Raw genomic sequence first — 16,291 nt, forward strand, 5'->3', positions numbered from 1 at the left:
CTCTCTTCACCTACCTAATTTTTTTATCAAAGATGTTGCCTGGATTCAAACTTAAGATTGTGCTTCTGCAATCTCTTTTGTGTGCTGGTCCTTAGTGGTGACTGTATGTGACCAGTAATACTCAGGAGCTCTCAGCATAGCTATCCAGCTGGAAATGGGACAAAGGGCTGAGTGGGGGAAGAAACTACACCTGTGGCCTGTAGCTGTGCTGGGGAAATTCCATCAGAAAGCCACTGTCTGGCCTTCTGTCAGGTGATACAAAGACTTGGAAAAAGCTCTGCTGTTGGCATTGCGTTCGTCAGAGGCTGTGATACCACTGCTGTAGCAGGACACCTGGGGGATACCTGCAAGCCATGAGGTGCTCTGTGTGGAGGATGTGTCTCTGATACCTTCCTGGTCCCATGAGTGTGCCTGGACTGGTGTAGAAGATGAACTGGCAAGTAAGAAGTAAACTTTTATTGCCAGCAGGACTCAGATTGGCTCTTTGGCCAGTGGCGCTGTGTGGGTTGGAAATCCTGCATCTGTGCACACATGGACTATAGGCATTCTTTGTAACGCTTCCCAACCCAAAACAGTGCTGACAGGGGTTACTATGGTTTTGGATGGATAACACAGATCCTCTGCTCCGGGGTGTCTGTGGGATCATCACTGTCTCCACAAGCATCCAGGAGCCATGACAGGGCCACGGTTGCAGTGTAAAAGCTGTCCTGAACTCCAACTTGTGTGCTGCTTCGAGTCCCGCTCTGAGTGCCGGGTGTTGTGCTGAATACCAGCTCGCCTCTTTGAAAGCAGAGACTGACGCCTTCTGTAGACCAAAATCTACATTGTGTTGGTCATTTTTTCCAAACCGAACCCAGTGACTGGGTAATTAAATAGCTGTGTAACAAAACAGCTAACAGCCTGGTGGTGTTAATCTACCTGTTTTTACATGGAGCCTTACACCTGTTACGAGTTCTGTGCTTGAAAGTAAGAAGCCTTAGCTTTTACAGAGAAAAGTTCATGCTCAGACCTGGTAGCTAAAAGGCTTGGCCTCCTTAACCTGCCAAAACATCTCATTAGTCAGTTTTCCTGTATTGCTCTGGTAACTGTTTATTGTTTGTGGACTAGAAGGCTTCCTCAGGATCTGGGTTCTTCCAAAAATCGCTGAAAGAGCATTGCTAGCTGTGAGGACAGGGAGGGCATTCAGTGGGAGGAGGCCAATGTCTAAGGTGCTCGCAGATGCACTCCTGAGCCCTCACTGCAAACATTAGCAGAAGGACAGGTACATAATCACCTTGTTGAATATACAGTAGAAATAACTAAGCACTGTTGAAGTGTTTGGCTTTCAGGTCCTGCAGGCAACTCAGGCTCCTTTTGAGCCTTTGTGTTGGCAAGGAAGGGCCACTGCGTCTTGCAGAGTGTTTGGCTGCGTTGCAACAAACCTGGTTACTGATGCCCAGGCATACTTTGATTGATGCACAGATCAAATGACTTGGGAGTGGCTTTCAGGTGACGTCCCACGTACAATGATGTCAGCAAAAGATTTTTAAAAATCTGGGTGTGGCATAACTGCCAATTAAACTGATTAGTGCTGTGGTTGAGTCCTGAGAAGGAGCTCTGGCTCTAAGGCCCTGCCTGTTGAAGTATCTTTAGTGCCTTTGTCTCGCCTGTACTAGACTTATACTTGGAACCCTCACTGCAGCAGGCTGTAAATTGAGGTAGGGTAGAATACCAAGGGCCACGCGCCAGCTCTCTTGCTATCTTGGGAAATCTGCTATCAGCTTGCAAATGTCCCTGACTGCTTGGAAGCTGGGACACTGGAAGAGGTCCTCCGACTGCCCTGGGATCGGGATGGAGTGCCTTGCTGCCCTGTTGGCAGAAGTCAAAGCTAGCCAGGAGGCGATGCAGGCTGGACAGAAGGAAATAAAGCATGATGTGGAAACGTCTCAAGAGGAAATCAGGACAGTGTTAGCACTGCAGAAGAGCCAGCAGCAGGTGAAAGAAGATCTCAAAGCAGAGGTGAAGTCCAGTCACTTGGATATAAGAACTGTGCTTGAGGAAATCCAGCGAGTAAGAGAAGAAATGGTAGCTCGCTTAAATACTCAGGCTGATCTGGTCTTACTGATCAAAGAAGTGAGCGCCAATTTAACATGTGTAGACAAGGCTTTCCAGAAAATGGAGGAGAGGCAGAAAGTTTTTACCAGCCTGCATCTTCCTACAAGAGAAAATGTTGACCAAGGATTTTTCTTTGAAAAATGCTTACATGAGACACACAGGGGTTTTGAAGAACCTGTGGATGCTAACTGTTTGGACGAAGAATGTGAAAAGAAGGTGTTTAGGGGTAAGAGAATGGTGATGGCAAAAGTGTGGGGAGAGAACTGAGGTTGTTCCTACTTGTGCTTGTGAAGTAGTTTGTTTAGGCTACTTGGAATTCTTTTAAGAAATGGAATTTTCTTAAAAATTGAATCTCTTGCTTAAATAAAACAATTTATAGCTAGTATAGACATTACAACACAGGCCTCCCTAGTACATGATAAGTAAAGGAAGGCTTTGATTTGGCTCTGCAAACCAAAAAGTGGGTGTTAGATGTTTCATCTTGTAATCCAGAAACAGTGCACGAGATAGAGAGGCTCAGGAAACCAGTGGTACCAGGCAAGCTCCAAGGTAGCCTGCTGGTCAAGTACGTACAGTGTCAAGTACTGGGCAATACCCCAGCACTTAAACATAGCTTTCTGGAACACACCCACATGTACAGAGAGTTATGTGTTTCTTGCTTCTGAACACCTATTAACTAGAGAAGCTATGTATGGGAAGCAGTTTGCTGTGTGGAAAAGCTTGGGATGTGCCTAGTATTCTCCCCAAAGAACTGGAGTCGGCAGTGCCATCTGTGTAGCGACTGCAGAGGGAGTGGGAGGATTTCTGGACTTTTTCCAAGGTCATGGGGTATTCTTTTTGCCAGTGAGATACTGAATCTTCTGTGAATGATTCTGTATCACAAGGCTCAGTCTTTGCAAAATCATGGGGGGTTTTAGGTTTGGTTGGTTGGTTGGGGTTTTTTTTTTTTGTGGTTTTTGGTGGGGTTTTTTGGTGTTTTTTTTTGCTAATATGAAGAAGGCTAGGACATTAGGTGGTGATTCTGCCCAGTTACTGTGCTCTGTGTGGTACTTGAGAATATGATTTCTAGTTTTCATAAACTGAGTAGTTCAACTAGACTGGGTAACAGTGTTTTCGAGCCTGTTGGACAGGAGTCATGGACCTAACTTAAGGGTGGAAGGTGTTCTGCTTTACAGGTCTGACTATGTAAAGGTGACAACGCAAAACTGAGGAGGACTTGGGCTGGTAACCAATACTGTCTTTAGTTTAGATTCTATCACTGTGTTCTATCAGTAATTAGAATCATGATGCTTTTGCTTTAATGAAAGCATGGCTTTTGTTTTGACATCACAGCCTCCCTTGTATACAAATCTGGAAACAATCTGTCATTGCCCAGAGGTACGTGGGCCATAAATCAGCATTGGAGTGTCGCTGGTGTTAATCTGTAGAGGCAGCTCGTGCTACAGAGGGTTCATGCTCGCAGAGAAATGCTTTCCAACATTTGAAGTGACTGTGTATAGTGCATGTCTAGGATAAAATTGCCAACAGGAATGTCACTGAATTTCTCTAGTGCATGTTTTTTGTTCAGCTTTTTTTAGATTCGTATCCAGGGTCGGCTTAGTTGGAAGTTTGAATGAGCTTCTAGGAAAAGACTTGATAGTGTGGGTACCACAATAGAAGCAATGATGTGAAACTGGCAAACCGATAAAGGCTGACTGAACTCTGGGAACAGTGGATATCTGGAGTCTTGTGTCATTTGTGGTTAGCTGTTATATCACTGTATTTAAATGAAATAATGTCATTAGGTAACAGTATGTGATGTAACTTTTTCCCAGAATAAAAATTGTTTGCAAGCATTTATTCAGGTTTAACACAGATCTGTCAGGGTCCTGAAAATGGTTGTAGAAGTCATTTCATATAGTTAATCAAGTGATGACATTAGCATCTGTATCAGTGAATTTACCCAGTAACCTTAAATCAAGAAAAGTGCTCTAGTTCTCTGTTTATTTTAAGTGGAGCATTCAGGAAGGGAGGTGGGATGTATGAGAGAGTAGGAGCATCTGAGCCAGTAGGGCAGGGAGGAACTGGCTGTACATGTTTATTCTGTAGTCCCTGCTCTTTTTTTCCCCTCTCTCTTTTATTGTTCTCTCTTATGATTTTTGAAAAAGCTTCAGAAGGTGATCAATATTTTCCTAAACACAGTATTCTCTGTAAGATTGCTAGAAATCTGACGTGGTTGCTCTCAGTTGTGAACTGTCATTCATTTAAAGAGGTCTACTTGAAGGACATTGTAATGTCCGCACTGTGAGGAAGAAAGTGCTCACATCAGTTAAAATGGTGGTAAAAAATAAACTAACTAGAACTGGTACCCAAGCTTGATTTCCCCGCCCCCCCCCCCCCCCCCCCGCCCCCCAAAGATTTAAATTTTGGTTTGGGTTATCATGCCGATAATTGCTCTGCTGTTAAACCACAAGATGGTATGTTTCTAATTCAAAATATATACCCTTTAACAGTCAGCATCTCTGAGCAGAAGCGTAGTGAAATCTCCAAGAATACAAGAGCACCAGAACATGATAAAGCAATATGCTGACGATTCTCTTAACTATGAAGGATGACAGAAAATCTTGCCATGAGAGGATTTATTTGGAAAATCAATAGGCTCAGTAGGTACTTTATGCCAGCTCAGTAAGAGAGGCACAGAGGGCATCAGTATTTTGAACAGGAAACTTGTTTTCAAATTGAAAAACAAGTGAAGGCTCTGCCCAGCTGATGTATTAATGCAAGAGTTGATGTGTCAGTCAAGCTTGCATTAACTGAGAATCAAAGCTTTTGTTATTAATACTGTCTCCAGTTATGTGATTGAACCTGACACTGCTGGAACTATTCCAGAGTCACTTGACAACCTTCAAACCAGGTGCTTGGGCTTCAGAAAGGATTCATGAGCAGTTAGTTTGTCCCCCATTTTTTCTACATGTTCCTATTTTTCTCTAAATCTCACTTCTCAGGTTTTTTTTGCTTTATCTCGAATAAATCTTAAGTTGAAACTGTACAAAGTGATCTGCTTAGATGTCTTCATTAAATTGCCAAGGGATATCTGTGTATTGCATCACCCTTTTATTGCAAAAGTGTTTGCTCGCTCCCTGTGTGATCAAACAGGGAAGACCGTCCCTATCTGCAGAGCAGCACTGTGCTCCCTTTCCAGTCTGAAGGCAGCAGAGAAACCTGTCACCTCTGCAGTGTTTACGAGTCAAGCGCTGGGTTGTGTGATGTGGTTTCCTCTGACATGAGGTGATTGTGTACTGTGAAGAGATGGAGATTGCAACATAACTAGGAATATTAAATCAACGATGTCATTCTTGGACTGTGAATAGTGGCGGGGCAAGCTTGAAATACATTACATTTTAGAGCATTTTTTAAAGTCTCATCCTTATGACTGAAATTGCTGGCACGAAGTGCTGCAAGACCTCGAGTTAATAAAGCTCAAAGCAGGGAGGAGGATTTTTGCAATGAAAAATTTGAAAGGAATAGAAAGACTAAGTAAATGTAGGGAAAATGCATTTGTGTTCAGCAATACTTTAGAGGGCAGGAAATATGAAATCCATGTTGCAAACAGAAGTCATTAATTCTTCTGTTAGAACTAAGTTACTAGATAGGTAGGATGACAGACCTCGCATTTTATGAAAATACTTATTTGAAGCACACCGTGAAGACAGCATGCTGAAAAGTAAGCCACAGAAGTACAAAAGTCTGTATACAAGGTTATGGTACTAGAAATGAACCTGACACATGACAGTGTCTGCTCTGCAGTGCTACTGAAATAACCCTTTCTTCTAGTTAGGACTTCAGGAGGAGTTTTTAAGAATTTGACTACTTTCCTTTGCACCTGTCTTAAGTTTTGGTGAGACTTCAGTGTAAAGTGCATGTTAATTAGTTGTTGTTGTTGTTATTTTAGTTGACAAGGGCAAGCAACGGAGTCCCAAGAGCTCGTGCATACAGACTCAAGCCTCCACAGATGTGCATCCACCTGCCACTAAAACAGCTGAGCTGACACAGTACAAAACAAAATGTGCGACCCAAAGTGGAATCATCCTGCAGCTGAAAAAATTCCTCACAAGCAGTAACCAGAAGTTTGAAGCTTTAACGGTTGTGATCCAGCACCTGCAGTCTGAGGTAAAAACTTGCAGCTAATCAATTTTAGCTGTAATTAGTTGAACTCTTCTCAACAAAGGTTTCTGAAACCCAATGCACGACATCTGTGTTTCCATTGCAATGGTTTTTGTTTTCCTGTGGAGGTAGCAGTAAACCTGTTCCTGGCATCATTTGGATAGAAAAAATAAAAAACCCAACACTGAGTTTTATGGTCTCTTGGTAGCTTCACATCCTTTTTAGAAAATAAGCTTTTAAATGTTGATAGTCACAGAGTCCTTCAGGTTTGAGTACCTTTCAAGCATATACTTCAAGTTCTGCCCTTGTAGGAAAGGCTACTTTCAACAGATAATCTGCATGGCCTTGTTTTGTTATCTGACATTAGATAGAAGAGTATATAAGGGGCAGATATGTCTATTCAGAATAAAGTGTGAGTTACAATGACTCTGTTTATTGAATCTTGCATTATTGGTGGTGTCTTAAAATTACCAACATTTCACTTAAAAAAAAAAAAATAGAAATGCATGTGGAATTTAGAGTGGAATTAATCTGATGTGATTTAATCTTTATTTTTTGTAGCCTGTTTGACATACATAATGACCTAATCGGTTTAATATTACACTAGAAACTTTTGGTCTGCTGTGAAGACTTTTGAGAGAAGAAAGATCTGAAGTTACAGATTTTGCTGCAACAGTTGATGCAGGCTTTAACAGCACTTCCTCTTGCATTTCTAACTAATGTTCCCAGATGGGTATTAATTTTATTTCAGCTGTTCCAATATACAGTGATTTTATAGTCTGGTATACAAAGAAGCACTGAGTTGTGTTAGTATGCTGCCAGAAACATAACATTCTCTTCTTGTGGGATATCATCCGCTTGCTCTCATTTAATCTGAAAATACTGCATTTAAGTTCAAGTCTGGTTCAATTCAGTAAGAAGAGTGGCTCTTAGCCAGTTTCGTGTGTTTGGTTCGGTTGAGTTTTTAAAATTCTTGCTTGGAACACCTTTCTCTGCTTAGGAACTAGTTTAAGGTCTTCAAAGCAACTTGATACAGGGTTTTTGGATGCCTGTCACCTAATATGAAATTGTGAAATTTTATATGTGAAATTCTCGTTGCTAAACTTCTGCGCAGTCTTCCAATTACTGTATAATAAGCACCTTGATTTTTGGTATCTTTTATAGTTAAATGTCTTGGCCTAGATTCTTCTCTCAAATATTTTGTATTGCAGCTTTTCAAAATTCAGGAATACTTTATCAATGTAATGTTTAATGAGAAGAAGCCTGTCATACATATTTGCTTCTTCCAGCCGGTTTTACAGGTCATTTAGTCTAAACATGATTTTTTTTTTTTTTTTTTTTTAATAATGGGAATGGTTGTTTTAAAAAAAAAAAAAAAAGTGGTGTTGAAGATAGAAGGAAAAGAACTGCATGGAGGAAACTAGTAATTTTGCTTCTTCCTATTTTATTATTCTTTTGCAGATGGAAAGAAAAAAAAATTATTTCTATCACATTATATACAATTAGTAATCTTGGAGAGTTAAGTCTAAGCACATGAATCTAGGATAAATATGATGTATCGATGTACTTTCATAAAGTTATTGGCATCGTGATTGTTCTTTCCCAGGATAAGACAATGCTTGGTGAACAGTCACTGTCTTATTCTTGTGTACTTACCCCAGGGGTGAGAAGGACTCTCCTGCCATGGTGGTCTAAGGAATACTCAGAATTGGGTAGTTAGTTGCGGCGAACATCCTGTAGGATTTCTGTGTTTTAGGGAGCACTGAAGAGTTGTTTTAGTTTTGTGACTTGTTTTGATTTTGTGTTGTGATTTTGTTTGTTTGTTTTCCTTCGTGGTGAGGTGTGGAGTCTGGTATAGCTAAATTTCAACTGGCCATACATTTGTTTTTCTGAAGTATCTCTTGGGGACACCTTTGTAGTTTTCAATCACTGGATAAATTCAAGGCAAAACTCAAGAGTTGGGTTTTAGCTTCTAAGGCAGGAGCTCATAGCGTAACTATGCAGAGCCAACTGAAAGTAGCTTCAATTTTTCTGTTTAAAAAAAAAAAAAACAACCACAAACTCATGCTTAGCTGATGACATGAAGAACAAAGCTGTTCTTCCATTCCTCCCAGTTGAGCAAGTGTGAAGTGACAGAATGCAGTGTGAGCTGATGAAGCAGCTGGCTGGAGCCAGAGGAGGGTCCTGCTCTGGACTCCTCTGGTGCTGGCCTGTCCCTGCAGAAGGCTGATTCAGCTTCCAGCTCCCAGGAAGCTAACTTGGGCAAAGAGAAAGCATTTCATTGCCAGATCAGTGATGTGGACTGTCCTAATGTGTGGTCAGAGTCAGTGTGAGATGGGGTCGAGGACAGGCTCCCTGGCCAAGTGGAGGAAAAAGCCAGGGTGAGCTGGTCGGTCACTTTGAGGCTGTGCATTCCAGCCTGAACCTCTTGGCAAAAGCTGCCCCAGCCTCTCCCGATTTCCCTGCAAAGCTGAAGCTACTGGCAGGTGATTCAGCTGCTGGGTTTGTTTGAGGTTGCCTTCCTTTTATTTCCATGAGGTCCCAATGCATTTCTGCACAAAAGTTTAAAGTTGCTTCTCATGAGCTCATTTGAAATGGGATATAGCTGTGAAGGAAATCAGGACTTGCTGGCAGTGACTTCTGTCAAAAAAGTGGCCAGCCTATCTGGAGTGAAGTTGAGAAGCTGCTGTTGAAGGGTTAAATGAGATTGAGCAATGCTGCTGTGCTGTTTCTGGCTGAGCAGGAATCTCTCACAAAACTATGCCTGAGCTCAAACCTGTTTGTTGCAAGCCTTATCTTGGAGCTGTCAATATTAACAGCTGCCTCAGATAATACCTTCACACTTGAGCTGTCAGGGTTTGTCCAGAGGGTTTCTGTGCTTAACTACCTTTACCAAGACTCTTCTGAATTTAAAAATGCTAAAAACCCAATTTCTACTTCTCAGGAGCTACTGTTGCACTGGGTTAATACCAGATGGAAGCCTTATTGGCATCCAGAATGCTTGATGGCAATGAACAGTGTGGCTGGTGAGAACACCACGCAGTACCGAGCTTTTCCATTGTCAGACAGGGCTATGCTCACCAGTCATGTTAGAAACCTGTGTCAAACTGTGGGCTGATCACAAAAGCAAGCTCAGTCTTTCTAGACCTCTGCACTCCCCCTGATCCCCTGGTAATTCCTGTGACTTCATAGCTGTTTTCCTGGTTTTCAAGTTCAAACGAGAAAGGAAAAGTGGCAGTACAGAGGAAACTGTGAAATCAGCCATTTACAATAAGTGCGTGAAGTGCCAAGGAAAAATATCTTCCGTTAACCTTTAACTGCATTAATCTCTGAAATTTGCACCACTGCATTTGAGTTGGTCTTTTAACTTCCACTGATACTCATTTTGCATATTAATTTTGAATTTATTTCTTGTCCATTCAGTAACAGATGTGTTCACAGAGGCTTTCAACACATGGTCTGTGGTTAAGTCAGGCCGTGGCTGCCGCTTCTGCAGCCCTGCTCTTTCTGCCCTTGCCCTTGTCTCTGCACGGGCTGGTGCTTGCCTTGAGGAGCCAGTCTGGGCATCCATTCAGGAAGCCAAAAAAAAAAAATTATTATGAATCTAGTGTTACAGCCTGTGAGCCTCTACTTCTCGCCTCTTGTGGGGCCCTCAGCCCCTGCCTGGCCTCAGGGCTGCCCCTGCAAGGCCGCACGAGTGCTGCAGCTGCGGGGTTTGAACCCCTGACTCAGGGCCAGGGATAAACTCTTCTGTTCGAGGATGGGGACTGCTTGGTTTAGACCACAGTACTGACTTGATTTTGAATCTAGTTTAGACTGTTTAAGGAAGACGTCGCTTTCAAGTGGAAAGGTAATGTATTGTAAGTGACTTGAATGGCTTTGCTCAAAGTGTGAATTGACAAATATTACCTTTTCATCCTCTCATTTTAATGCATAAATTGCCACATTCAGAACTACTCAGTCTGTTTAAAAACACTTCAGATGGGTAAAAGTTTAGTTGTTATAAACACCCATTTCCGTTCTTCTAGTTTGATAAATGAATCTTAAGTGTTTCAAGAGCTCTCAAAAGATTTTGCTCTAGCTTCAAATTTGTGTCTGTGCCACAGGGTGCTACAGGGATGAACAGAAACTAAATTTCACTGTTGTGCTTCTCTTGGTATGGTTATGGAAAGACTGGTATTTACAGTTCAAACTTTACTTGGGAATGACTGTGGTGACATCTTCAAGAAGTTTCCTTCATAGAGGGAAATGCCATTTGAGAGGCTGAGACTTGACTATAGGATGTGGATACCACTAATTGTGGCTGTGACACAGGAAGTAACATAAGGAATGTGCTGGAAATTGTGTGGCTGAAAGAGGCTTCAGTATTTCTAGGTAGAAATAGGGATTAACCATAAGTATTAATGTATGAGCTACTATACATGGCATTTCCTGACATGTGGATGACTGTAAGAGTAGAGATACTAGTTTTCTTGGGAACTTCTTAGCAGTTTTTTTCCATCTTAGAATGTACAGACACATGTATCAGAAAAAATTGTCCTGGCCTTTGTGGAAATTCAGCAGAAAATGTTTGTATTTATCAAATGAGAAACGTTTATCTAGCTCAAAGAGCAGAAGTATACATTGCATCACTAAACCCAAAACCATTTATACTAAAAGGAAGAGTTTTGAGGCAGTCACATTTTTGGCCTATAAATCCAAAATATACTGGCAGGCCTATTGTTTAGAGCAGCTGTCCTTGAGTTAAATTTATGGTTTTGATTTTCTAGAAGCTAACATCAGACTTGGCTGGTTCTCATTAAGATTTTCATCCAAAGTGTATTTTGGCTCTTCAAATTTGCCTTCCAAAAATACGGACATTACTTTTTACAAGAAGGTATGAGAATATTTAGTTTAGATTTCTGTGTTTCTTTAGATTAAAAAAGTCACTTAGAACACAAGTCAAAAGATAATAACTTGCATTTGAGGAATTCAAATAGTTTGTGTTCAGTAAAGGAGAGTATTTGAGTAAGAACACAATAGCTTCCCCCCATAAAGCAAACCCAGGCTCTAGCAGTTCACATCTGAGGGGTAGCTGTTGGAAAACAAGTCTCAAATGATTCTCAGGGTCCCTGTAACATGTAGCTGCTGATGGGCAAGAATATTTTTGGCAACAGGCTGAAGATTTTTGAGCTCTAACATCCAGAAAAGAATTTTAATCCAGTAATTACTGTGAAACTAAGCTCTGGTTGAAAAACTTTTTATAAGGTACCTCAATTAAGCAATTTATTTGGTACACCTGGGTATTCAGGATGGGTTACAGATGGAGAGAATCAGGAGCCCTGCCCTGTAGCTACTTCTAGCAAAAGGTGTCTTGAGAAAAGACACCTTTGACTGCAGCCAACTTGGTGTTTCAGACAGCTAGTGATGCTTTCCGTGAAGAAGCTGATTCTCATGACTACCTTGCTATTTCTTCTATTTTTTTCAAGAAGATGTGGAATTAATGACAGTAGCAAACTAGGCATATCTATTAAAAAATAAAAAGCAAAGGGAGCAGTTAGTGCAAGAAAGAAAATAACATAGTTGCTTCTCGTTTCCTACTTTTGTATTGCCTTTTCAGATGAAATTCTAAGCAGCCTTAAAAATGGAATGACATCGAAAATACTTTAATATTGGGCTCAAGCATAGGATCTCCTATTTTAACATTTCAAATGATTTTATAAAGATAATTATAAGTTCTCACATCTATAAAATTAAGTTGTGACAGTGTAACTTGTCGTGGTATCTGATGGAGATTTTGTGACATACTCAGCTGAGATGAACTGAGACAAAACTTTAGAAAATACTGAGAAATAAGTAATTTGCTTAAATAAGATAATCTTTTTAAAATGAGATCAGAGTTGTTACAGGGAAGGAAGGAGTCATTCTGTGTGACGAGTGAAAACTAATATTGGAATTCAGAAACCCTGTAGAGAACAGGCCATTACAGAGAGTAACGTTAAATAGCCCATACTACTACATCTGGACCTAACTTTGTAAAGCTATTGCATGAGAGTGGACATCACTTTTGAATGGGAAAACAAGGATCCCACATGAGCATAAGATCCCATGTAAAGCTTGTAAAAGCACAAAGAGCCCGCAAGTATATGATCCGTGTTAAACATCAAGTGACTCATAGGAATCCTGTCTGGCTGGTTCTCTGCTTTAGTGTTTCACACACTAAACTTCAGGCAATAAACGTCTGGTTCTCCATAAATGTACCTAGCAAATAAGAGAAGTAAAATATTAGAAACTACAGTGAGTCTCTATCAGCTAATCATGTAAGTGGTGTAATCTGAGGCTTAATTGAATTCTGTTTGATGTAATAAGTCAAGGTGAGTACTGATTGCCTTCTTACCAAATGAAACAGACTATGTGTAACACTAACAAGGCCAAGAGTAATTTGGAAGCAGTCATTTCACTGTATGTTTATTATTTCGAGATGGTTAATGACATTTTCACTTTATTGCTGTAATAGTTTGCTGCTCCTTTCAAAAATATACACGGAGCAGAGGGTGTAAATCGTATTTGTTGTGCTGCTTCCTTGGCTCATTTCTTTAGCTTGCTTTTGCATATGAGTGATATGAGGGAAATGATATTTCAAGGTTTGTGGGCGGGTTTTTAAGTGTGGTGGGGCACAGGTGAATTTAAAAAAATTCTCTTCTAAAATTGCTGACTTCTAATTAGAAGATTATTTAGAGGATTGGGTTTTGCCGGCAAAGAAGGAACAGGGACTAGTAGAAATACTGTAGTACGAGGACCAAAATAATCAAAGCAAATGTTATACTGCAAAGCGGATATGAATGGCCCTTTTGTTATCCCTTCATAATTACTTCCAGGCTACAGCTGATGACACGAGTGGCTGGAGTTAATGCAAAGCTCTGACTCAGTTTCTATATTACAGCCAATGATGAAGCTCATTGTTTCACAACTGGTGTGGCACAAGGATGGAGTAGGCTCCAATTTCTAATGCTTTGTCCATAAGAGGAATATCTCCTTGGAAGAGAAAGGCTCATCCTATATTGAGATCTGTTGACAACCAAGACTGCACCAGTATTAGAAAAATACTTAAATGATGATCTTTTCTTCCATACAAACTAAGTTCATCTCCTGTAAGGTCTAAGCACACATGTTGCAGAAGTGCTTGCAAATAACCATAATTTATTATTAATTTTTTAAGACGCTCATTATTTCTCTCTAAGTTTGATTTTAGGAGTAAGTACTTGTGGTTTGACAGCAAATAGCTTTCAAAAATCAGGCTTTCCTTTCCCAGAGTAAAATTGATTTGGCCCTGTACATGGCAGTAAAACACATTTAAGTGCTTCCGTTCTCTGCTGCACTGATGAATTTCAGTTTTATGCCCTCTGAACAAATTTTATTTAGTCTGGTCTAATAAAATCCTTTTTAAAAAAGCCGATGTTTTTATGTTTAGCACTTAATGTTCTCCACCTGTAAGTTTTGAGCCTTGCAATGGCTTGTTTGTGAAGTGTATTGCTGATAAAACTCAAAGGCTGATCTACAGCCTTCCAGATCAGAGACATTTCCACCTGCCAGTCCTGCCTGTGACGGGTGCAGGTGCTGCCATTTGCCTGCGACTCGAAGCTGCCGAGTGCTTGGTACCAGCATCACCTGGGCCTCTCTGCACCTTCTCAGGGCAGGGACCATGACACATCCCAGCATTAAGAGAGGAACGTTCCAGTATGGTCACTATATGTTTGTGTTAGGGGAAAAGTCCCACGACATGACCCGATTCCCTGAGGTATTTCAGGACCTAGAAGTGGGTTGTGTCTGTTCCTTTGTGATGTGTTAGTGCTTTGCGGTTTTTAGGTTGGGCAATGCGTAATGCCTCTTCTGAAGCTGTTAATGGACAGAAGATATAAGGCTTCACACAAGTACAATTTTGAGGAAGATCTGGAAACATTAATCTGAGAACAAAAAATTGAGTGGGTTTTGTTAAATGACAGAAGCTTGCTAAGAAGTTTGAAATGCCCCAAGCTCCTGGAGATGTTGCATGGGATAGACCAGGCAACTGTGATAGGAAGCTTACCACATGGGTATGAGTGTGACATAGCTGCTTGAAGTTGGAATAAAAACCAAACCAACCCTCCATATTTTTGGTATATAAATGCAAACTTTTCAGTATGGGTTCTTGTGAATTCTTCTTTCTTTAGTACAACTCCAGAAGAGTAAGCATTTTGTTTCCAGGAGGAGTGTGGTTGTTTAAAATGTGAACTGTCATGTGTGGATAATTACTACAAGATGGGTGGCATTAGCTTATTTAGACATGCATACTCAAAGCCCCATTTCTGCTGTGGTTTGCTGTTTTACATCAAGTAGCTGTTGAAAGACTTGTAGCTCTCAACATGGAGGAAAAACTTGCAAAAAGGTGCATAGGGCTTTTCAGGCAAGCACAGCCTGTCTGTGGTTCCCAAAGCCTTGACTTGCAGTCAGAGCATGGGGCTTCCACACCAGGGCCACCTCACCTGGCCAGCAGCACTGTGCCGGGAAATTGGAAATGTTGCACGTCTTCTCAAGGAAATAAGAATTTCCAGTTTCCCATAAAACTTGCTTGCTCCTGGATTTGGGGTCTGCAAAGGAGCTGTGGGATGCTTGAGGAATACATATGCATTCCCACTTGAGAACTGCTCATGACCTGAGCTCTTGGAGGCATCTCGTGTCTTTCTTATGTGAAGATTTGGCATAGGTATGTAGCCAGGAAGGTTGGTTACTTGCATGCTTGGTATAAATACCTATTTTGTTCATTCTAGGTTGTACACTTTAGTAGAGATTCCTGCTTTTAAAGCAGCGCAATGGAAACTGTTCAGATATTCATGCATTTTCACCCTCATTTGTGTCTAAAATGATCCTAAGGCTGGCCTGCTTGAATCTCAAGTTCTAGCAAAAATAGCTGGTTGCCAGGACAAATACTCTTAAGCCTGTAACTGGCCTGTGTAACTGCCAGTAAAACAAACATGAATGAGAAATTGTGTCGTTTATTCCATTCCTGACTTGGTCATTTTTGTCATCTTGAAACTGTCATGTTCTCCAACCCCCTACCTTGGACCTCTTCTTTTTCCATCCATTTGTAGTGGGATATACCTCACCTTCCCAAGTGTCCTTGCTGCGGGGCACACATCCCTCTGAACTTGCTTGTCAAATTTTCAAAACATGAAGGATTTTCAACTGCCTGTCTTTCACAGAACAAGAAATGTCAAAGTCTCCTTTTACACAGACAATTTTTTTTGTAGCATCTGATAGCAGAGCTATACCTCCCTGATATTGACAGTGGCAAAGCTTTTAGCCCCAAACTCTGTTCTTGTCCTTTCCTACAGCTTCCATGTTTATGGTAGGGAGAATGTTTTGTCTAAAGCTCGACTGGATTCCTTGTGCATCTGCAATAGATTCTTTAGAAATGAGAAAAATAGGTACCCAGTCATCCTACATGATCTTGGCATAAATGCATAAATTGTGCCAGCAACAGCTTTAAATTGGTATGAAGACCTTCCTTGAGTCTGACAGGTGAGAACGATCCCTATTGCCACATTTATCTGGATAAATGAGCAATGCCAAAATTGGTTGATCCTGTACGCTCCCACTTGGTTCTGCTCTTTCAAGTTCTGGTATTGATTTTTCAGCTGGAATCTTGTAAAGCATAAACGAAAAGGTCGCTTGATATTTGAGCCCAAAGCATGTGTATACCTGTCTTTAAATACTGAAGGTGGCCCTTACTGGATTATTCAAGTTCTCTTTGGTATTTCACTGCACTTGGAAGTTTCCAAGACCTGAAATCTATGTTTTCCTGGGGAGACTCCTGTACCTGGAGCTTTGGTTCTCTCAGAACTTAAAAGTGTGGCAAATTAACTGCTAGTCAGTCCGACTACTTACTGTGGCTGTTTAACCAAAGCAAGAAACATTAGGAAAAAAAAAACCCAAAACAAAACAAAAACCACCACAACAACCAACACTAGCAAGGCAGTGTTATTCTATTTTATTCTGGGTTTCTAGTTTCAGCCTCTGTCAGTCCTTAATGTATTCT

General features: G+C 40.9%; 1 protein-coding gene across 3 annotated transcripts in view; it reads left to right on the top strand.

Annotated features, from left to right (window-relative positions):
* The window catches only part of MTUS1 (microtubule associated scaffold protein 1), a 90,263-nt gene that overhangs the window by 52,913 nt on the left and 21,059 nt on the right, over positions 1–16,291 (top strand). For 2 of the 3 annotated variants that reach the window (XM_065633218.1, XM_065633219.1), the window contains one exon: positions 6,026–6,243. In XM_065633218.1, the coding sequence (XP_065489290.1) occupies positions 6,026–6,243 (218 nt within the window). Of the gene's footprint in view, positions 1–1,830; positions 2,321–6,025; positions 6,244–16,291 lie in introns of those variants that run through there. The other variant, XM_065633222.1, reaches the window with a different exon arrangement.

The sequence above is a fragment of the Caloenas nicobarica genome, chromosome 4 (assembly GCF_036013445.1).
Source record: "Caloenas nicobarica isolate bCalNic1 chromosome 4, bCalNic1.hap1, whole genome shotgun sequence".
In the NCBI taxonomy this organism is placed as follows: domain Eukaryota; kingdom Metazoa; phylum Chordata; class Aves; order Columbiformes; family Columbidae; genus Caloenas; species Caloenas nicobarica.